The 24,740-nt window shown below is 46.3% G+C and overlaps 2 protein-coding genes across 3 annotated transcripts in view; both read left to right on the forward strand.

The window, feature by feature from the left end:
- Positions 1–24,740, forward strand: part of LOC126563180 (selenoprotein F) — an 805,869-nt gene that overhangs the window by 484,702 nt on the left and 296,427 nt on the right. The window contains exon 5 of one of the 2 annotated variants that reach the window (XM_050219805.1): positions 23,882–23,892. The exons of the other annotated variant lie outside the window; for it this stretch is intronic. The gene's annotated coding sequence lies outside the window, so the exon portion shown is untranslated. Of the gene's footprint in view, positions 1–23,881; positions 23,893–24,740 lie in introns of those variants that run through there. 2 annotated transcript variants of the gene reach the window in all.
- On the forward strand, positions 1,477–14,454 carry LOC126561239 (laminin subunit alpha). Its single transcript, XM_050217190.1, has 11 exons — positions 1,477–1,712; positions 1,800–1,946; positions 3,122–3,358; positions 3,428–3,598; positions 3,681–3,897; positions 3,962–4,171; positions 4,251–4,523; positions 4,598–4,735; positions 4,807–13,631; positions 13,707–14,237; positions 14,322–14,454. The coding sequence occupies exons 1-11, from the start codon at positions 1,485–1,487 to the stop codon at positions 14,451–14,453; spliced, it is 11,109 nt and encodes a 3,702-aa protein (XP_050073147.1). The 5' UTR covers positions 1,477–1,484; the 3' UTR covers position 14,454.

The following is a 24,740-nucleotide window of genomic DNA, read 5'->3' on the forward strand; positions in this document are numbered from 1 at the left end:
TGTTGAGTTTCAAAGATTCGAAGATCGCCCGTAAGAATGTAGAAAAATTCAAAAGCAAAGACACGAGGTAGGCTAACCTTTCGTAGCCTCATCAGAAAACCGTGACGATCGTTTGTCTAGCCATCGAACGACCATGCGTTACTGAAGTCTTTTACGGTTTGGAAATTGTATTCCTCTTGTGTGTGTACCAACACAGCACAGAATGGGGGTTGGCTTGAGAATACATTACATCTCAATGCGCCTGAACGCCAGATGGGACCGCGTGTGTATAATTTTAGAACTTTATGCTGCATATGTTTGCTTCGAACGTGGTTCCGCGCGCGTGCTATCTTGGTATTGGGTTTTTGGGATGAAATCATGCACCGAACCGATCGCGCTTTAATGCATTCTGTTTGCTAGCGAGACGTGATGATATCGGTTCCAGTGAGGTTTGTTTATTTACCAGCGGATTGTTGGTTCAGATACTGTGCCACCGCGTATAAATAGCCGACGACTGATGGTGTTAGATCATCGATTGTAACGTGCTAGACTTTGGGGTACAATATGGAACTTTGATGAAATCAAAATATTGGTCTTTGCTTAGCTTTCTTAGAAATAAACTTAAGAATTTATATTGGGTTTTCTTATAATACTACTATCTTGAGGGCTGACCATCGGGCCGGAGGTGTAGGCGACAACTGCATGAACTTGTACTACTGCATGAACAAATCCGCTACCGAATGTTATAGTATATTAGTGAAAATTTATGGTGAACATGCTTTATCAGGAAGTAGCAATTTTTCTCTGGAAGACCAAGAATTGCTCCGGATATTCTTTAAAATATGAAGATCTTCAAGGCAACGCTCGTTGAAGATCCTTCGAAAACGCAAGATGAACTTGCAAAGGCGCTGAAGGTATCTCAGCAAACCATTTGCTAATGTTTTAAAAACTATGGGGATGATCCGCAAGACATTGGGTGCCGTACGAACTGAATCCAAGGGAACTCGACCACATGGGGCAGCACCGTTTAAAAATATTTAAAAACGCTTAAATGCAATGTCCTTTTCTACCCGCTGTACAACTCAAATCAGGCGCCTTCTGATTATCATCTTTTCCGATCGATGCAACATGGCTTAGCAGAGCAGCATTTCTTCAATTTTAGAGAAATGAAAATGGGTGAACTAATTGCGCAGCATCCAAAAAACCCTTTTTTCTAACAAAATCCGTAACTCGCCAAAAAGATGGGAAAAAGTAATAATCAAAATACTTTGGAAATTGAAAGAGTTATCAATTCTTCATAACAAATATTTTTTACATTGAATTTTGTAATTGAAGATTCTGTCTCTATTTTGAAATTATTTCATACACAAATCAAACAAAAAATCCATAAAAAGCAGAAGTTAGATTTTCTATTAAACTTAACCACTCTCTTACAATCAGCTTTGTCTCGTTCGTCTGGAGCTGGTGTGATAACCCCCGTAGTCCTACTGTTGGGACGATTCGGGATGGGTGGTATCACATCACCAGCCTCGATCGTCCTTCTTGTGGTGCTGACCATAGGAGCGGTACGATCGGAGCTTACCCCACCATACTTTAATCTTGCTGAGGGACGCAAAATTACTGCCACCGCAACATGTGGCGTTGATACCGATGGACCCGAGCTGTACTGTAAGTTGGTTGGTGCCAACACGGAAAACGACAACCAGAATCAATATTCCGTCATTCAGGGACAGGTAAGTCGATCGGTTTCAATCGTCTAACAACGATCATCGATCAGCAAGACAGCTTTTGATGACCACACATTCTTTCAAACCGAACAGGTATGCGATGTTTGCGATCCTTCCGATCCGGACAAAAGCCATCCGCCGGAGTATGCCATCGATGGTACGCAAAATTGGTGGCAGAGCCCTCCACTGTCTCGTGGTATGAAGTACAACGAAGTGAACCTCACGATCGATTTCGGACAGGTAAGTTAAGCAACCGATTGAGTAAAATTTTGAACGTTTTAAACTGGCTGGTGAGACCATCTGGACGAAAATGATCTAATCCCCTGTTTCAGCGCCCGGAAGATGACATAATCTCAGCGCTTTCGCAAACACATCTGTTTGCTTGTGAACAAGCAATGTAAACTTTACCATGGCCGGTTGTATGGGTGGTTGGATCTGGTTGGTCTGGTATAATGCTGATGATCATAGTTTGAGACAAACACATATGGTACACATGTTGGGTCTCTTATGAAGGGTACGGAAATACTATTCAACCATACGGACCGGAAAACAAGAGCCCCAGTACATCCCGTCTTGATAAGCGTTTGAACGTTTGAATCCCGTTCGGGTATGATAACTTTGTTGAACTCGCGTTCTCTTTCATTTCGCTGATAAGCTCACTATTCTTGGTACATGCTAAGTTTCTATGCTGCCTGGTTGGTTTTGTACTGCAGCATAGTTTTCTTATCAATTTGGAACGGTTCTTATACTTCCCTATTTTAACAAGACGTCCTTTTAATATTTCTAATCGTTTTTCCCGAGCGTAGCCTTATCGAATTGCGTTACACAAAATGGTTTAAATCTCATAATGAGGCATCAAAGAAAGGAAGCTGTTTTGAGTTTTGATTCAAAACTGATTTAAAACATAGCATAGCAAATTATTAAATACTTTATATAGAGTTTTATTCCACACACAATAGCTGGTATCCAACACAGTCACACTTTTAATTGATATTTATAGTTGTACTGTAAGAATACGTACGATAATCTTCTCATTTCCGTCCGTATGAAGATTTGCAGTTAAACGGCGTCTTGCCTATTTAGCGTCCATTCCGAACGCACAGCGAGTCATTTGATGAGCCCGGCGTAAACTTGACATTGTAGCACAATTACTTTCATTGCAATGACCACTGTATATTGTTATTATAACAACTCGCGTGCGCATCAAGTTGATTCCTACTCCCCCCAGAACTAGTGCAAAAATGCATCCGGACAGTGTCTGTGGAACGCAAACTCCTCATGTCAGCAATTCTAATTTATGCAACTTTTCATTCAGTAATATGAGCGGTGGACATACACCACCGTGTTTTTGGTTCACCACGCGGTCATCAAAGAATTTTAGTAGAGTTAAACGATCTTTTCTTTTTGTTCTACAGGAATTCCACGTGGCTTATCTGTTCATTCGTATGGGCAACTCGCCTCGTCCAGGATTGTGGTCGCTCGAGAAATCTAGCGATTATGGCAAAACATGGACACCGTGGCAACACTTCTCCGACTCGCCCACTGACTGCGTTACATACTTCGGTCCGGACAGTTTGAAGCCGCTCCAGAACGATGACGACGTTATCTGTACAATGGATCATTCGAAGATCGTACCGCTTGAGGGTGGTGAGGTGGGTGAATGATAGCGCTTGGTGGAGAAGTTAATAAGCACGGTTGATAAGTGTGCGTTTGTCTTATAGATTCCCATTCGTTTGCTCAACAATCGTCCATCGGCTAACAATTACTTCAACTCGTCCACGCTGCAAGAATGGAGCAGAGCTACGAACGTGCGCATTCGTCTGCTGCGAACGAAGAATTTGCTCGGCCATCTTATGTCCGTAGCCCGGCAGGATCCTACAGTTACGAGACGTGTAAGTACTACTCTATCCTGCCATAGTAGAAATTCTTCAGAACGGTTACTCATCTTAGCTACTATTCTTTCATTTTTCTTAGTACTTCTACTCGATCAAGGATATTTCGATTGGTGGTCGGTGTGTGTGTAACGGACATGCTAACACGTGTAACGTACAGGATCCACGGTCCCAAATGCGCATTCTTGCCTGTCAGTGTCAGCACAACACGTGCGGCATCCAGTGTGCCGAGTGTTGTCCTGGATTTGAGCAGAAAAAATGGCGTCAGAACACGAATGCAAGACCTTTCCAGTGTGAACGTAAGTCTTATTATCGAGTTTTGCATGCGAGGATCTGCTGATGTTTCAATGTTCTTTCGTTCAGCGTGTAACTGTCATGGCCATTCGGATGAATGTATCTACTCCGAAGAGATCGACGAGAAAGCGCTGTCGTTGGACATTCATGGAAACTATGAGGGTGGTGGCGTTTGCCAAAACTGCCAGCATAACACGAAGGGCATCAACTGTAACCAGTGTGAGGATAAGTACTATCGCCCGTACGGCAGGTACTGGAACGAAACGGACGTTTGTCAGCGTAAGTATCGGGCATCTAGCTATCTAAAGGCCTCTACAAATGGAAGTTATTTTAAACTATGAATTTTGTTCAACTGCAGCTTGCGATTGTAATCACTTTTACTCAACTGGTAACTGTGAGGAGGAAACTGGACGCTGCGAATGTCGGGCGGAATTCGAGCCTCCGCTCTGTGATGCTTGTTCGTATGGCCACTTTGGTTATCCGAATTGTCGCCAGTGTGAGTGCAACTTGAATGGTACGGTTGGATACTATTGTGAAGCGGTGGATGGCACCTGTCCGTGTAAGCCCAACTTTGACGGACCGCACTGTAAGCAATGTGCAAAGGAATACTACGGTTTCCCGGATTGCGATCGTAAGTAAACTATAGACTGCAGAGCAAGGATGGATTGGGTTCTTAATGTACCATTTGGTTCTCTGTTTCGATAGCTTGCGACTGTAACATGCACGGATCGGTTGATCGTGTATGTGATGAGGGCAGTGGCCAGTGCCAGTGTAAACCGAACTTCGCCGGTCGATTATGCGACACTTGCAAGGATGGTTTTTACAGATATCCTGATTGCACATGTAAGTAAAATTAGTTCTGAAGGTGGACACAAGAACTGGGTTTCAAATTTTTCGTCCAAACTTCTTTGCAGACTGTAACTGTGATGTCCGTGGCACTTTGGAGGAGGTTTGCGACAAGAACTTGGGTACCTGTTTGTGCCGGGAGGGTTATGGTGGACCCCGCTGCGATCAGTGTATTCCTGGATATTACAACTATCCGGACTGTGTGCCCTGCAACTGCTCCAGTGCCGGCAGTACCTCTACAGTTTGTGACATTACTGGACGCTGCTCTTGCTTGGAGAACTTTGGCGGACGACAGTGTACGGCCTGTTTGGCCGGTTACTATCAGTATCCGGAGTGTTTGCCATGCAACTGTGATTCGTACGGTTCGCTAGCCAAATCCTGTACCAGCGATGGTCAGTGCCAGTGTAAGGATAACTTCGACGGAAAGACGTGCCAGCAGTGCAAGGAAGGGTTTTACAATTTCCCGGCATGCGAAGAATGTAACTGCGACCCGGCGGGTGTGATACAACGATTTGCCGGATGTGGTTCGGTACCGGCCGGAGAGCTATGCCAGTGTAAGGAACGGGTACATGGCAGAATCTGCGACAAGTGTCGTCCGTTGTACTGGAATCTTACCGCCTCCAATCCACATGGTTGTCAGGACTGCGAGTGCTTCATCGATGGCACGATCGGTGCTTTGGATACCTGTGATACAAAGACGGGTCAGTGTGCGTGTAAGCCTTCGGTGAAGGGACGCCAGTGCGGCGAATGCAAGGATGGAACGTTTGATCTGTTCGGGTCGAATTTGTTCGGTTGTAAGGATTGCGGTTGTGATATTGGTGGAGCGGCGGATAACGTTTGTAACAAGGAAACGGGACAGTGTCGATGTCATCCGCGTGTTTCTGGACGTACCTGCTCCTATCCGCTAACCACGCACTACTACCCGACGCTTTACCAGTATCAGTTTGAGTACGAAGATGGATACACACAGTCGGGTGCGCAAGTTCGATACCAATTCCACGACGATATTTTCCCTGGCTTCAGCAGCCGTGGATATGCCGTTATGTCCTCACTGCAGAACGAGGTGATCAACGAGGTCAGTGTGCTGAAGTCATCCGTGTACCGGTTGGTGATTCGATACAAAAACCCGAATCCTGACAATGTGGTAGCTACCATTCTTATCACACCGGACAATCCGACGGAGGTTGAGCAGAAAACGAAGGTGTTGTTCAAGCCCACAGAAAATCCCGAATTTGTGACCGTATCGGACGCTCGTGGAGAAGTGCCATCGCCGGTTGTGTTGGACCCGGGAAGCTATACTATCAGCATCAAAACGGAAAAGACCGTGTTTCTCGATTACTTTGTGCTGCTTCCGGCAGCGTATTACGAAGCTTCGATACTGACGAAAAAGATTGAAAATCCGTGCGAATTTGACGAAATGGAACTGTGCCGTCACTATCAATATCCGAGCGTGGCTCCATTCAACCCACAAACGGAAGCATTCATCATTGAGGATGGACAGAGCTTTAAACCGGTGGAGTATTTCAAAGAGTACCAGCACCTGGACAAGGTGAGGGAGCCGGAAATGCCGATCCTGACCGATTCGCAGCAGGAATTGTTCTATCCGATGGAGGTGCCACACGCTGGACGTTATGTGCTGGTCGTAGACTACGTCACCAATCGCAACAATCCCGAGGTAGCCATTCTCCAGGTGAATCTTGTCGGAGATATTGACCAGGATGGGTCGGCAACCGCTTACCCTTGCACGTATACTACCGTTTGCCGGCAACCGGTGATCGATAGGGAGTCGCGCGAAAAAATATTCTTCCTCGATCCCAACAATCGTAAACCGATTCAGCTGAAGCGTGCCGATCCATCCGGTTCGATCGCGATCAAATCAGTCACTGCCATTCCATACGAAGACTGGTCCACGGATTACATTCGACCGAACTCGGTGTGTGTTATGCAGGGAGGAAACTGCATACAGACTAGCTATCGTACCGCACCTGATTCGAAGAAAATTGAGTTTGAAACGGAAAATGAATATCTCATCGCAGAGGAGGTGCCGAGTCAACTGCACGATAACAGTACCAAGTTGATTCTGCTTGATCAGGGTCAAACGGAATTGAACATTGAAGCTAACATCCAGCATCCGAATCGATATGTGCTGATTGTCAAGTTCTTCCAACCAGATCATCCTGCGTTCAATGTGCAGTATCGTATCCAGACTACGCGACAAAACTATGACGGGCGTCTGGAAGTTCGTCATTGCCCAGCGAACAGCGGTTGTCGCGAGGTACTCAAACAGGACAACGGATACATTGAGTTCGATTTGCAGGATAAGATCGAACTAACGATTGTGAGCGACGGTAGCAAACGGGTGTGGGTTGACTATGTACTGTTGGTACCGGCAGAACAGTTCCACAATGGTTTGCTGCAGGAGGAAACGTTCGATCAGACGAATGAGTTCATACAGCAGTGTGGACAGGATCATTTCTACATCCAGACAAATGCTTCCGATTTCTGCAAGAAGGCCGTATTTTCGCTCACCGCGGACTACAACAGTGGTGCACTGCCTTGCAACTGTGACTACTCAGGATCGACGAGCTTCGAGTGTGAACCGTTCGGTGGTCAGTGTCAGTGTAAGGCGCACATAATTGGACGCAAGTGTGAAGCTTGCAAGACAGGATACTACGGATTCCCGGACTGTAAACCCTGCAACTGTCCGTCGACCGCACAATGCCACAAGGACACCGGTGAGTGTGTCTGTCCCGATCGGGTGACGGGCGAAAAGTGCGATCAGTGTGTACCGTACACGTTTGGATTCGATCAGATCATTGGTTGCGAAGAGTGTAATTGTAACCCGTTGGGTGTGGCCAACAACAACTTGCAGTGCGATATGGACAGCGGTATGTGTGAGTGTAAGTCGAATGTGGTCGGCCGTAAGTGTGATCGTTGCCAGTACGGTTTCTACAACTTCCCGTACTGTGAGCCATGCCGTTGTGACATCCGCGGAACAACGTTCGAAATTTGCGACCAAACGGACGAGAGCTGTTTCTGTAAGAAGAATGTGCAGGGACTCGAGTGCAGTACTTGCGTTGACGGAACGTACAACCTTCAGGCGAGCAATCCGGACGGTTGTACCAAATGCTTCTGCTTCGGACATTCTAGCCGCTGTCAAACCGCATTCTTACGTCCGTTCAACGTGAGCATGATGAAGGATGTGACGGTGAACACGATTCGTCTGTCGGGTGGCAAGGCCACAATCACACCGTGGGTGCTTGGCGATGAGGTAATGCTGAACGAAACATCGGCTGAGGTATCGCTGAGTGCTTTTGACAACCGGGACCCATCGGCCGGTATGGTGTACTTTGGCATGTTGGACCATTTGTTTGACCTGAACAACCATCTGTCGGCGTATGGAGGATTCCTGACGTACAAAATTCTCTTCACGAATGGGCTGTTTGGCAGCGCACTGATCGGTGCTGACGTGATCCTAGAGGGTAAACAGTTGGAAGTGATGCACCAAAGCTATCGGCAGCCATCGTCGAACCAGCTGTTCAGTGGAAGCGTGGAGATAGTGGAGAGCAACTTCCAAACCGCGGCCGGAAGTTCGGTAACCCGCGAACAGTTTATGATGCTGCTGCGCGATTTGAAGAACATCTACATACGCGCATCCTACTGGGAGAATGGTCTGGTGACGGTGGTGTCCGATGTAAGCCTTACCATGGCCCACGATGATCTGGAACATCCACATCTGTATCGGGAGCTGGCAGTTGAAAATTGTGACTGTCCGCCGGGGTACACGGGACGATCGTGTGAAGACTGTGCACCGGGCTACTACCGCGATCCGAACGGTCCGTACCTCGGCTATTGTATTCCGTGTGAGTGCAATGGACATGCGGCAACCTGCGATTGCAATACTGGCATTTGTCACGACTGTCAGCATTATACCACCGGCGATCACTGTGATCAGTGTATCGAAGGATACTATGGTAACGCGACGCGTGGTACACCGAACGATTGTATGATTTGCGCTTGTCCACTGCCGATTGAGTCGAACAACTTTGCCACGTCGTGCGAGGTGTCCGAAGATGGATACGAAATACATTGCTCTTGCAAACCAGGATACCATGGAGAAAAGTGTCAGAGCTGTGCTCCGGGATACTACGGTCAGCCACAGGTCGAGGGTGAGGTTTGTAAACAGTGTGACTGCTCTGGAAACATCAACGCAGAGGAACCGGGTGCATGCGATTCTGTATCGGGCGAATGTTTACTTTGCTTGAACAATACCTACGGCAGAGCGTGCAATCTGTGTGCTCCTGGATTTTACGGCGATGCTGTGCATCTTAAGGATTGTCAGAGCTGTATCTGTGACAAGACCGGAATGGACTATTGTGACAACTTTGTGGGAACGTGCAACTGTCTGCCGAACGTGATCGGGGAGAAGTGCGATCGCTGCGATGATGATCACTATGGCTTCGAATCGGGACGCGGATGTACGCCTTGTGATTGTGGTATTGCATCGAACAGCTCACAGTGTGATGATCATACCGGTAAATGTGCCTGCAAACCGGGAGTGACGGGACGGCAGTGCGATCGCTGTGAGCCTGGCTACTGGAACTACTCGGAGGAAGGTTGTGTACCGTGCTCTTGTAACACTGACTACTCCAGAGGATTGGGCTGCAACGCGTTGACGGGACAGTGCGAATGTTTGTCGGGAGTGGTGGGCGAAAAGTGTGACTCGTGTCCATATCGCTGGGTATTGATTCCGGACACCGGCTGCCAGGAGTGTGATGTATGCCACCATGCATTGTTAGATGTAACGGATGGACTAAAGCTCGATATTGATCCTGTGTTGGATGACATCAAAACGATTGCGGACGATTACTACACTTCGCAAAAGCTGAAGTACTTTGACGACATGGTCGATCGGCTAGAACCGAAGGTGCGCAATTTGGATCCACATGGGGTAAACCTTAATCCCTCCAAACAAAAGGTGGAAGCGCTGGAGATGGAAGTTAAAAATATAGACCGCCGTATTCAGTATGCAGACGAAAACGCGAAGGACATTTCTACAAACAGTCAGAATCTGTTGGCAGCCGCGTCCAATGTGTTGGACGACTGTCGTCTGGTACACATCAACACGAAGAACACGATTGATGAAGTGTTGGTATTGGCCGAAAACCTTGGCTCATCAGAGATCACCAAACTGGATCAAGCATTTGCTGAGGCGAAAAACTATCTGGACAATATCAAACAGTACTCGACCACACCGGAATCGCTCAACTCGCAACTGGAAAATGCCACGCGCTTGCTAGAAGCGGTCGAATCTTTTGGAGAACCGGTACAAACGCAACATGAAAAGTTGGCGAAGCTTATGCACGATATTGGAGAGTTTGACGTGAAGCTGGAGGATCTTTACACCTGGAGCTTGAAGGTGGAGAAGGAAAGCAGTATCACTTCGAGGTTGAATAATAAAAACAAAGGCGCGGTCAATACAAAATTCGACACGGTGACGGCCCATGCTAAAGAGGCTACCGAAAACACCGAAAACAGTAAAGTGCTGCTGGGAAATTCGTCCAACATCATGAAGGACATCGACATCACGCACACTGAGCTGGGAAATGTGAACAGAGGGCTTACCGATCTGAACAACGATGTGGACAATCAGCTACCGGTTGCGTTTGAGGAGTACCAGCAGCTGAGTCCCCTGATCGAACAATCGTACGAGCACGCTAATCAATTGAAGATGGAAGCCGAGAGTTTGACAGACAAGTATTCTGGAGTATCGGCTGACTCGGAAACGGCCTTGCAGGCAGCAACGGCTCACTCGAAGATTGTGGACGCGGTGAAGGAAGCGGCAGATAATATCCGCAACGCTACACTTACGGCACAGAAGGCAACGAATCAGACGGAGGGCATCGATAGTCGTGCCGCCGAATCGGATGCTGCTTCGCGCGATCTGCTGAGTGAAGCACGGCGTATGTTTACTACGCTTCAGATGGAACTCGAACCACAAAGCAAGAAGTCGATCGATACGGTTGACGGTATCAAGGAGAAAAACGCACACAGCGACGACATGCTGTACTCAATCAATGCTGCCCTAGATGGTATTCCGGAGGAATCGCACACGGATGATTGGGAAACTGCGCGTGATCAGGCGATTGAAGCGCAAGCTAAGTCACACAACTCGATGAAGATCCTGGACCCGATGATAAGTGATCTATCCAAGAGTGTGTACATGGCAGAGCAGCTACCGAAAGAGGTGGACAACACGCAAAAGGACATCAAGCAGGCAACAACACAGATCGAACGTCTTAAAACGATGATTCCCAACATTCGCCAGCTGGTCGAAAAACTCGACACGAAGCAAAATCAGGTGGACTCTATCGTGAGCGATATTGGTGATCGGTTGGAGTCGTTGAAGCGACAAATCGGAGAAGCAAGATCTATTGCTAATACGATCAAGGTTGGTATGCAGTTCCATCCCAACACCACCGTTGAGCTAAAGCCACCACAAAGCCTGTCCCAGATGGCTACAAACTCCAACGTGTCCGTGTTCTTCCGCACCGACCGACCGGAAGGTTTCCTGCTGTATCTTGGTAACGAGGTTAAACCGGACGCGAAGAAGAGCTCTCGCGATGACTACATGGCACTGGAGATTGAAAATGGTTATCCAGTACTGTCAATTGATCTTGGCAATGATCCCGAAAAGGTGATAAGTCCAAAGTATGTGGCCGATGATAAGTGGTACCAGGCGGTCGTCGAGCGTACCGGAAACAACGTAAAACTCATCATCCGCGAAGAACTGGAAAATGGTACGGATGTGTTCCATACTAAGGAACAGGTGCTTCCGGGAGCGTACAACGTGTTCAACGTGGATCAGAACAGCAAGCTGTTCATCGGAGGCTATCCACCGGAGTACAATATGCCACAGGATGTGAAATCGAGCGAGTTCGATGGGCGTATCGAGCAACTGCAGATTGGTGGCGAGCACGTTGGCCTGTGGAACTTTATCGATGCACAGAACGTGTACGGATCGCCGGAACGTGAATCACTACGGAATGAGGAGAATCCATCCACAGGATTCCGGTTCAGTGGCAACGGCTACGTAGCGATCGACTCCAAACCATACACGTTCAAGCAGCAGTCACAGCTGCAGTTCCAGTTTAAGGCACCACCGGAGACGCGTGACGGTCTGCTGTTCTACGCGGGCAAAAACAAACACTTCATTTCGGTGGAGATGCGCGACGGAGCGGTCGTATTCCAGTTCAAGCTTGGCCAACATGCTCAGGCTGTCACAATGGGATCGAGCAGTGCGTTCAATGACGACAAGTGGCACAAGATTTCCGTGGAGCGTGATGGCAACATTGGCAAGCTGACGGTAGACGATCGCGAAGTGTTCCAGCAGACCGGATCGGCAGACCATCAGCAGTTGCACATTTCGGAAGCGCTCTACTTTGGTGGCTATCATAGCCGTGTGAGCCATCCCGAGGTTACAGCGAAGGGCTTCGATGGTTGCATTGACGATGTGTACATTTTGGGCAACAAGGTGGACTTGAGCATTAACCTGAAGGCACTGGATGTGCGCCCGGGATGTCCGATGAAGTTCTCACCGCTCGTGTCATTCCCACCGCGTCAGTTCGGCTACGTTAATCAACCGGGAGTGGCGTCGGTGAACAGTCTGCAGGTCAATCTTAAGTTCCGCACCACTCAGCGTGATGGAGTACTGTTTTACACAAGCAACTACGATCAAAGCGGAACGTTGGGATTGGCGTTGCGAAATGGAGTGCTTGTACTGAGCAGCTCCGGGTCGGAAGTTACCACTGACTATAATACGTACAATGATGGTGAGTGGCATGCCGTAACTGCTAGCCATGATCACGATCGATTGACGCTGCTGGTAGACGATCAGGATCCACACTACAGCCTGTACCCTCCGCAGCCATTGTACATTGAAAATGGTGACATCTACTTCGGTGGATTGCCGAAGAATTATGTCACGGTGCATAATGCGATTGCATCGAACGCTTACTTTATGGGATGCATCAGTGACGTGACGGTGAATGGACAGATCGTCAATTTCGCTACGCTCACCGACAAGAAGTCGGCCGTACTGGATCAATGCTCGAGGGAACTGTTTGCGGCAGGCGATGTGCCATTGTACTATCCGAATGATGGCAAGGATCCGGAGGTGTTTGTGTCAAGTCGCTTCGATGTAGATCAAGAGCAGGGTAGACATGATGAAGACGAAGAGAAGGATTCACGAACACCCGAGTACGCTAGGACACCAGCGACTTCCCTTCCGAAGGCGCCGTCAGGTGAAACTACTCCAACGACCACTGCCACCACCACAACCACCACCACAACCACAACCACGACTACAACCACAACAACGATGCGTCCAAGGCCAACACAACCGGATGAACCGCCGCCAGTGTGTAAGCTACCCATCACACCGGAACAGGATGTTGACTTCGATCACGGCTATCGGTTCGGAACGGGTCAGTTCAGTCACATTGAATTCAGCGAAGTACCGCTGAAGAACAAACGTCAGTACGACTTCTCGTTCAACTTCAAGACGGAGTTCTCGGAGGGTGTGCTGTTCTATGTGGCTGATCCGCGCCACACCGACTTCATCGCATTGCATCTGCGCGATGGAAAGGTGATCCATTCGTTCAACTGTGGCTCTGGATCGGCAAACATGTCATCCGAGCGTAGATACGACGACAACGAGTGGCATACGGTGCACTTCACACGCCACAACAACAAGGGCAAGCTGGTAGTGGACAGCGAGGATCAATCGACGGGAGAGTCTGTCGGTTCGACTCGCACCATGGCTCTGCAGGCACCGATGTTTGTTGGAGGTGTCAGTGGCGATAACTACGAGGAGGTAGCACTTAATCTTAAGGTGAGTATTTGATGAAGGTGAACCAGACAAGAGGACAGAAAGAACGAATAAAAGCATGATTTTCTTTTTTTACAGATTGACAAAAACGTGCTAGAACGCAATCAGTTCGTTGGTTGCATCAATAACATTGAAGCCAACGGTCGTCCGTTAGCCGCACCGTCGAACATAACCCGCACGATTCCCTGCTCCACGCAGATCGAAACGGGTACGTTCTTTGGCAATGGTGGCGGATTCGTGAAGTTGTACGAAAAGTTCAAGGTTGGCAACGAGCTGACCGTTAGCATGGACATACGACCGCGGGCTCAGAGCGGTCTGCTCATGTCTGTACATGGACGTAAGTCGTACTTCGTGCTGGAGATGATCAACGGCACGATCAGTCTAACGGTGAACAATGGAGATGATCCGTTTACTGCCACCTACACGCCATTGCCGGACGAGAATCTGTGCGATGGTCAATGGCGTACGGTTTCCGCCATCAAGTCGCAGTACGTGATCACGATTAAGGTGAACGACGTAAGCTCGAATCCTGCCATCGGTGATGCGCGCTCTCCGTCGACCGATACCACTCGACCTCTGTTCCTTGGCGGACATCCTCACTTGCAGAGGGTTAGTATTATTTGAAGTATTCTTGCTACAGATGTTTAGTTGCCAGGAGAGAATATTATATTAAATCGCTTTCTGTTCTTTCAGATTCGAGGATTTGTTGCACGTGCTCCATTCCAGGGATGTATACGCAACGTAAAGGTTCGAGATACGGTCGAACAGATTACACCAAAGATGACGGTCGGCAACGTACAGACAGGCGTTTGCCCAACAATTTAAAACAGATTCAAGCACATCTGCGATTAACACTTTTGGTGGACGAACGACCATTTGGAATACGAATTGGACAGATGATTTTTGGAATGTAAATGAGTGCGATATCAAGGAACGGATGATACCGACAATGCTGCTAGACCCATGGACTTTTTCGATTCGGATATATCTAATTGTTTGACGACGGTTTTATTATTTCCTTTACCCTTCCGCAATTGCCAATTTCATGTAGTTTTGTGTGAAATCTATTGCACGATACTTCATGAAGAAAAAATAAACCCTCCCAATTTTATAACTACCAAAAAGAAATGTAAGAGACACACCAATCACACCAACTATTTTACTCCTAAATGAAGAATATAGTTAACCGTAACCAGTGCCATTAAGTGTTCAGTCCCTCACACAAACAGATAAAGTAAAATCCCTACGAAACTAATATCAAATCAAACTTGAACTAAAGTAGCTTCAATAAATTCCCCCAATTTTAGCAAAATATGTGTATATGGTTATGTTTTTATTACATGCATGATGACAATGATATGGTTGTTCTAGTACATACTTACGCTAAGACCTCAGGACCTCTAGAAAACCTCGTGACTATAAATGAATTCATGACCTCATAGAATTCTCTTCTTGGCTTAACAACCTACTAGAATATGCAAGAGCCTCACTGATGCCTTGTCAGTTTTGGTGATGGACGAGAAAAGACAGTTTTGGATACGGACGTACCGTCCGGAGAGAATTGTACTGAGGTTCCGATAAATTTGCGAGCATGGATGTACTACGTGTGGGTATACATTTTGTCAATTCATTCAAGTCAAGAAAACTAGAAATCATCCAATTTAAGTCCAGATCGCTCCAGGATGAAGCATAAGGATAGACAGACGACTTTTTGCGACAGAATGTTGTAGACGACATTTAGATCAGTGAACACATAATTTTGGCACTTACTGTAAAAGTGATTGTTCCAAAACTTCACAGCTAAATTTCCTCTGGTGATGGTAACATATGCATTGAAAAAGCCACTTTTTCAGATGCATGGTAAAATTAAACGATAAAAAATACTGTATCCAATAAAATTGCATTGCTTTCTTTAATAAATTTAATAACAAAAAATGACAGAGACCGACTCGGAAGCAGAGTATCATTTGACTTCTGTCTTTGACTTTGCGTTCTGCTACCTTGGTACGATCGTAACTTCGCGCAACAACGTAAGCAGCGAAACCCGAAGGCAGGGGAATCAGGGGAATCGTGCCTACTACGGACTCCACAAACTTCTGCGATCCAGAAGACTCCAACAACACACGAAATGCACACTGATACGTCTGGTAGTCCTCTACTGGCAAGAGTCCTGGACTATGCTGACGGAGGACGCCAATGCACTCGCGATTTCCGAATGGCGGGTGCTTAGGACTATCTTTGGCGGTGTGTGCGAGCAGGGCGTGTGGCGAAGTAGAATGAACCACGCGCTAGCTGAGCTGTTTGGCGGTGCTGATATCCTGACGGTAGTCAAAGCCGGAAGGATACGTTGGCTGGGGCATGTGATGAGGATGTCGGACTTATGCCCAAGAAGGCACTCGTCAGCGACCCGTTTGGCACGAGGCGTAGAGGAGCACACCGAGCTCGTTGGCTGGATCAAGTGGAGTCTAACCTGTCGGAGATCGGATACAGGACTGGACCGTGGATGAAGGACTGCAGCCCTAGACCGAGTTTCCTGGAAACTGATTGCAGTTCTGGCCATGTCGACACGACATGCTCAATCCTGAGCAGGCCAAGAAGAATAAAAAATCCATTATTTGCCTCGTTGTATAGGGGCTTTTTGCCGACACTTAAGCCATTAGTGTCAAAAAATGATTGGTTGTCTTGTTCTTGGTTTTTTTTTTTTTTGTTCAAAGATCGCCTGTTTCATCAATTTATCGCTGACTTTGACCATGCAATTATTTAGACGGATTTTCCTCTTCAAAGTGAATTGAATTGATTGAGTGAGACGGATTTCCTCTAGAAAATTGCGATCGAACGGTACTGGGGCTTACTTAGGTTGGCTACTTAGGATTCCCCAGAATTCTCAAACGCGCCTTTTTCCAGCGCTCGTTTCGTCCATAACAGCACCGCTTCACCATCTACTAGTTTTTAATGCATGTGACAGCTATTTGAGACTCCTTGTACTATAAATCACATTGGTCAATGCCATTTTTGGAGAAAATGAAATGAGACGTGACGTTCTTTTCACTGATTGTGAATCGCAGCTGGTGTTGAATGCTTCAGGGACTTAAAATGCTCGCTTGGCCAGGACCAGAATTCTATTCTATAAACTTTCTTTTCTCCAGAAAGGCCAGAACTGATAGATATTTGTTTGATCGTGACAGGAAATATGACATTCTTGCCGAATTTTTCTCTTTAACTGTTCTCGTTCTAGCTACTGTACATTGAAAAATAAAGCTCTCAAATTTGGACAGTATGTATTCAACTAGTAAACATTGATCACTGACCGGTAGACCGACCACCAGGTGAAAATTCATAACATTTTTGTCACTTTTTTTAATGCATACGTTAAGTATCTCCAAGGCCACGTTAACCAATACATTGTTGGAAACTTGATAACTTCCAGTTCTGATGGTTCTGATAATCTTTGTAATAGAGACCAGCAGCATCGAAGTTTCATGTTAATATATTTTTCGCCTTGCTTAACATGGTTCTTTCTTCGAGGCTCTATCGGGGCCCTAATACGAGTTCTAACAGGAGATCTTATATGGGGCCTTTTCGTTTTTTAATTCGTACTTGATGTAGTCAGCCTAGGGACCACTTTGCGAATAACGATTCCAACGATTCGTCGAAGTCAAATCATGTTTGTATAATTAGTATACTTACTACTTCCACCTAATGCACTAGTTAATGAAGAAAAAGGCAATATTTTATTGATTGATTTATTTCCAAGTATAAAAAAGGCGATATATTGTATTTAAATTAGTTCAACTTCACTTTCATATACTAGCGTTATATACATTTTTTATGAACGGCCTGGCCGTATTGCTTGACTTATTGATACTACGTAGTGAGGGTAGTCAGTCCTCACTACGGGGGGACGGTTCGGATGGGATTTGAACCCCGGTCCTGGCCGTTTGTAGACCGGCGCCTGCGCCTTCGGACTGCCCCACACTTACGTTGTATACTTATTTAGATTTTAAACTACCTAAAACAATGAGCAATACTATACATTGTACTTAAGATTATCGCATAGAATTAATAACACTGCTTGCTATCTGCTAGTGGCTAATGTATCAATCCAGTACAGCACAGGATGGTAGCTGTCCGGGCGTTAAGATTTTATCGAGCCCAGTACAGATTTACGTGTTAATCAAACACGTTCCACCAGCTGGTAACGGCCGAGCCAGGCAAGAACGCATTGCAACGAAGCGCGTCAAAACGAATGGTCATTTGTGTGGCGGCTGAAGTAAGCACAGATAATGCAGGCCGAAGACGAACCAGATGAAAGGGCACAGGCCTAGGTTGCTAGATTAGCAACCGAGTGCAGCGCAACGGGCGCAGGAGGTGAAAGTGGTGAGATTTAGTATAGTGTTGCATTAAACGGGGATGCAAACTGCACTACTGCCAGCGCGCTATAAAGCATAATAAATAAATCGATTAGATAAAGTCAATTTAAAAAGATTAATGTGCCACCGCAGAATGAATGTTTAAGGAGGTCCGTTTGCGCAGCGTTCGGTCAAGTGCGTATCGTGCGTCCTACGCGAGAGTAGCGGTCGCTCGGTCGGCGTGCAGTGCAGCGTCGAAGCTTTTGTGAAAGCGTCAACAGTACCGCGAGGCGCGTACGCAAATTATGTGCACACGGCGGGGCTCGATACGTAACAAATCTTTGCATTGCAACTTACGATACGCTATTAAACATTACTGCGACACGTTTGCACTTGCTGTCGGGCTGGAGACGCACTCGTACTTCAACATGCAAATAGTTCGAATTCCTTGCTGTGATGGGAGTTAGGTAACGTTTTCGGTGGATATTCTTTGTTTTTGTGGTCAAATGTTGAGAGCAACAAGTGAAAGGAGATACATTTAATAAAGTAGAAGCTATTTGGTACGTGTAAGATGACTAGAATAATATTTGAACCATAGTGAACGTTTCGTACTGGATAACATGCGACCATTTTGGGTTACAAAGGCTACCAGTTTCTACAGTGATCGAACGATCGAACGTTGAGAAGAAAGTTGAAGCGTACTATTAGCGACCCAACATCAACGATCGGTTCGTAATGGGCCGTTCTAATTATTTTAATACTTTGACCGATCGAAATATATATGCACTGGACCTTATCCAGCACCAACGCTCGACCAAACCAAGCGGTTTCAGTGACGACTCGCACAACACGGTCACACTGTAGGACCACCGTGCTCATAATAAAGCTTTATCGGGCTCGAGCGAGCTAAAGACGAGGTCCCCGTCGGCGTATTTACCTATTTATTATTATCGTAATTTATGGTGGGCCAATTGAGAAATAGGTGAGCTGGGCTTGGATCGCCCATTCTCGATCGTTTAGCGTCAGCGTAGGTTGCTGGAACTGATTTGGATGGGATCGGGTGAGGGCAGGAAGCAGGAAAATGTGCACATGATGTTGATGAAAACTAAAGATGCAACCTTGTTGCGGAATGGCCTGCGGTATCGCGTTTCCATAGACGTTGATCCGTACGAACGGTGGATGACGTGCTTGTTCGAAATTTCCCATACACGTTTTAAGGGTAGCTCTCCGGTGCAGAATGTGCTTTATTAATAGAATGTTGATGTATTGCACATTCTAGATTCAATCAAAAGCACTCGACACTTAACAAATAGCGTCGATTTAAGGAGAATGATGCGATCCCACCATCGGTGTTTCTGCTCGATTCTAATGGTGTGATGGCATAGCGGGCCAAAAGGCAGGAACCTCGACGGGATCGTGAGCGAGAAATGGCAGATCTGGCGCGACCTATGTTAAACAAGCACTGCTTTTAATTCCAACTCAAGGACTACCGCTTCGCATGTCCAAGTGACCCGTGCAGTGCAGCGTAAGAAATGGAGTCATGCTTACAGCAGGCTACCTTTGATGCAGCAAACAGCTTCATGGAATGCATGGCTGCAACGTGCAACCGTTCGTTCCCTCGGTGTTCCGTTTCGTATGGCTGCGGGCCATCGATGGTGGTAACATTTGAAGACCACCGTAACCATCCGTAACAATGCTAACATGGTTGGTGATGATTTAATAAAATTAATTCCTTCTGCAAAACGGGTTACCCCGTTTGACATTTTTGTACTTGAGCTGTAGGGTTCGGGCAACATTTAGCAAAACGTCCTCCGACCGATATGTTTGATCGTTTGCGATCGATAAACACCAAACGAGAGAGTTTGTGCCCAACGGGAATCGATCGATGAATCGCTACGTGAGCGTCCTATTGCACCATTTCACGAGCGAGCGCTGCTACTAATGCCTGTGCTGCGCCGTGTAGGGTCGGCCGGCTGGCCGGTAATGAGAGATGTAAGGTGCAAAATGTAAAGAAAATGAAACTTACCCGCGCAAAATACGGCCTTCAGCGTGCTGAGCAGTGACCGAGGGCACACCGGGGCGAATGGCTCCCCGTGGCCACCGTGGAGCCGGTCCGGTCGCTCTCCAGGCGAGTAGGAAGTCTCCGAGGAGGCAGATTAGCGTGCATTAAGTTTGTGTTTTGTTTTTTATTATTAGATTACAACTTAATTCTAGCTTTCGTGCAGGTTCGACATTTCGCTACTCTTGTTAAAAACTTGCAAGCACGAAAGTCTCAGGGCTGCTGTCGCTGCAGCACACGTACACACGTGCGCTTGTGTGGGGTACCGCATGCGGCGATGGCCGATCTCCGAACACCTGCCCGTGCGCAGCGGTCGCACTGATAATACACGGTATAGGAAATTAATTTGAATATTCATTACAACCTCTGTGTGGCGGTGGCAGGACATGGAGGACATGGTGAAGGAAACGGCGTGAGTGCGGTGCGGAAGGTGGAAGGTTGCGAGGAAGCGTAAAATATTGACTATTAATCAAATTAAGTGCAGCTTATAATTAGTATATGGCGGCGAGAATGAGCTGTTGGCAAAAGTGACAAAATTGTTTTGGCTGGCCGTTTTACGTGCAGTTAGTGAAGTGAAATATATTTACCGTTGAGTAGAATCAGTTCAGTTCAGTTCAGTCAGCTAAAATGTCAATTGAATTTTGAATATCCTATCAAACTATTTTCATAAATTCTCAAACTCTTGAACGCTAAACCAAGCTTTCATAAGTAGCGTAGTAAAGTATTTTTCAATTGATTGTATAAAAATCTCTATTTTATCTCATATCAATTTAATAAATAAAACATCGCTTGAAGACTCAAGCGATGAATGTGTTGTTACAAATGTTGCAATTCACAGCAGATGTTTGCAAAACCTCTACTGCGATGTACTATGCTTGCACCTGGTGGAATGGGAAATAGTGAAAGAACTAGCTCCTGGCAGATCTTTGCATAAAAAATAGACTAAGTTCGGATGGCATTGGCAATAAAACTTTTTTAAATACCTTAATGGATAACATTTATATTTACCTGCCACATCACATCATCTATTCCACATCGTCACATCATCTATTCCACATAAAAAAAGGAAGACATGTTGTACTGAAACAAATAAAGGGGTATTACGGTGTTGAACACCGCCTACAAAATATTCTCCCTAATCTTTCAGGATAAGCTTGTCCCATTCGTTGAACAGATGGTTGGAAACTATCAAAGATCGGAAAATCTTCCAGATCTTCACCATGCGGCAAATCTTCGAGAAGATGGCTGAACGGCAGTTGAACACGTACCATCTCTTTATAGATTTTTAGGCTTCATATGATAGCGTAGCCAGGATAAAACTCTACGAGGCCATGAGCTCTTTTGGAATCCTGACCAAACTGATCAAGCTTGTCAGAATGAGCATGACCAACGTCACATGCCGGGTGAAGTTGGATGGAAAACTCTCAGGGTCCTTTGCTACTACGTAAGACCTGCGTCAGGGAGATGGGCTCGCCTGTCTCCTATTCAACTTGGCGCTAGAGAGGGCCATCCACGACTCGGAGGCGGAGACTTCGGGAACCATCTTCAATAAGTCAACCCAGATCCTGGGGTACGCTGGTGATATAGACATCATTGGTCTGCGGCTCTCCCAGGTAGCAGAGGCCTACCAAAGGATCGAGAAGGCTGCAGAAACCTCGGAGAAAACCTAGGTGACCGCAAATTTGAAGTCGTCAGAAATTTCACCTATCTCGGGTCAAAAGTCAGCACCGAAAACAGCATAGAGGCGGAATTGCGCTCAGATTCTACAGCCTGAGGAAATATCTCACCTCAAAAAACTTGTCACGACGGCGCACAAAGCTGGGACTGTGCCGTACCTTTATAGTCCCATTACTCACGTACGCCTCTGAGACATGGACCCTGTCCAAAACAGACGAAGCCCTCTTAGCCGTGTTCGAGAGGAAGATGCTCAGAAGGATTGTTAGCCCCGTATGTGTGGAATGACAATGGGCTGGTCATGTTATACGCATGGCACCGGACGACCCAGCTCAGAAAGTCCTTTTAGGCTGTCCACACGGACAGAAGAGGCGTGGTAGGCCCAAATTAAGGTGGGAGGATGACGTGGAATCATCCGTCAAAAAGGCCGGGATAACAGATTGGAGGACGACGGCGCGGGACCATGAGCGGATCCGGATTCTGCTGTGGAAGGCCAAGACCGCAAAGCGGTTGTAGCGCCTGATAAGTAAGTAAGTATGTAAGTAATGGATAACATATTTCTCGAATTCAACACATTCTTTGCGGGCCCTTTAATAGTTAGCCGGGATCTTAACTATGCCGGGCGTAAAAATGTTTGCTTGCTTTTCTTTTGAATTCTCTTTGGGTGTTGACGATTACTGACAAATGCGTCATCTGGATAAAGTCTCTCGAAAAATGTTGTAAACTGTCGCTGAAGTTGGGAGTCTCGTTTACTGTAAGGGGTCTGAAAGTAAAGATTTTTTTTTAGAATCAAGATGTTCTCAAGCTGAGGAATTGTCAGATTTTTTTTCATAAGATTATAGAGATAACGGGCCTCCTTCATCTCTAAACTGTATCATTTTACTTGTTCCACTTTTTTCTTCATTTTTTTAAATTTTATAACGGCGGTCAGCCTTTTTTCTTCAATTTGATTATTAATATTTTGCATCTATGGTACAGGTTTGGGTAAAGAGAGTGGAAACCGAAGTAGGAAACCTTCCAATGGCTTATGGGACTTATTGATAAAACGTAGTTCGATAGTCAGTCCTCACCATAGGAGAGTGATCCGTACACTGGTGGATTTAACGGTAAGTGGATTGATCAGTCGTGAGGGGTCCCGAGCTGGTAAGACTCAATGTGATAAGGACTCTCAACATCCAATCCACAGAGGAGTTAGGTGCCTCCGAGGAACTAAATCCGCCGCTGGTTAGCGTATGGGATTTGAATCCTGGATCTGCCGTAGTAAGACCGGTGCTGTTACCGTCTCGACCACCGAAAGCTTCAAATAATATCTCCATGAAGCAAAGCTAGATTCTAATGAGGATGCTTTTAACGCTGGCAGCAGGTAACACCGATGCCTGAAACATTGAAATACTGAATCATTTCTACTACGCTATTTTGCTTTTAAACACACATTTATTACAAATTAAGAGCTCCAAATATCAATAAATAGACCAAGAAGTTTGAGCTAGGTGTTTTAGTCTGAAAAAGTCCTTACAATATTTTCAATATTTTTTTTATAGCTGCTGAAAGCTGTATCGCTAACCTTGCAGTAGTACAGAGACATTTAAATGAAAGCAACGCATCGCAAGAGCATGATGAACGCTTATCGTTAACGGATAACGATTGGTTACTCAGCGTCATTAGTGACCGCCGTATTAGTACCCCATTACAAGCCATTAGTAAAACACGGCACAAATCACTGCTCATCATCACACCACACGGCGTTTGTGCGCCGTTTGCCGATAGTGATCGTGCGCTGTGGCTACCGTGCATTGGGCGACGGTCATCGCAACGGTCGGCTGGATGGTTTGGCTAGTTGCTTCGATGCTTCTGCTGCAGCGACAACCTTGCTCAACAGTAGCCACTCTGTGTGCAAGGAAAGTGGTATTGCCAGCCCTCGTACGATGGCGCACTGTTTGCCATGATGATCATGTGAAGTGATTTATGAGTGCATGCAGAAAGCATACCGATGCAACAACAGCTGTCATCGATGGTTTCTAATGGTGGGACGGACGGGGCACCACCAACGGGCGAGGGCGATGCTGGTGGTTAAAGTATGCCGGAGGAGACAAACTGCCATTGAGCTGACTGATGGTGTTTGTTTTTGAAGTGGTATTTGCACACGTAAAGGCCCTGTCAATTTCTTAAAGATAAACGAAAAAAGGGCGCAAAATATGCGCACGGTTGGAGAGATTAAGTTGTTTTTCGCAATAGATGCTTGGTTGGGATTCGAGATGTAAATATCGGGCGCAAAGGGGTTGGATTACTTTGCTGACGGGTATCATCCTAACTAGGTGGCTGGTCGTGTGCAAAAGTATGTCGATCTAAGCTGTTAAACAGTAAATCTTTCGAAAAAGAAAACAAATTCTAAACACTGTTTCATGGAGCGAAATTCATTGAGTTGTCTTAATGGCGGACAAACAGATGTAAAGAAATTGGGTCAATTAGTACGTTTCTCACCATTTCCCCCTTACGAATTGTTAACAACATTACAATCCCGATTTACCATCCGTGACACTGATAAGGCACCGAAAGATTTTTTTGCTGAAGAAACTCTTGAACGATTTACGATGCCCTCCAGAAGTAGCTACGGCAGTCGTAAATCGACGGCTTAGCGCCATCATTTTCGTTTTGCGTGGCTCGCAGACGAAAAAGGAATCATTTTCCATCTCACTTGCAATCCTGAGAACTGGCGAAAACAATAAACCACCCTCATACCCATACTCTTTAAAAAAAAAAACTTGTGCCCAGTTGTGCCGGAGTGGCGAAATGGCCGGAAGGAAGATGTACATATAAATTCCCAGCTTAACGAAAGGCGGAGCAGCAGGACGCATGGACTTCGCCGGCTACCCAGTGCACTCTGTGTATCGAAAAGCTGTCGATAGTGTGGCAATAACTTATCGTAAAAATCATAAACAAATGAAGATATGCGTTTGTTCTTCGCTCTTACCGTATAAAATATTGTGTAAATCAATTACGACCGAACGATAGAAGGAGGTTTGCACCGTT

Source organism: Anopheles maculipalpis, chromosome 3RL, assembly GCF_943734695.1.
Source record: "Anopheles maculipalpis chromosome 3RL, idAnoMacuDA_375_x, whole genome shotgun sequence".
Taxonomy (NCBI): Eukaryota; Metazoa; Arthropoda; class Insecta; order Diptera; family Culicidae; genus Anopheles; species Anopheles maculipalpis.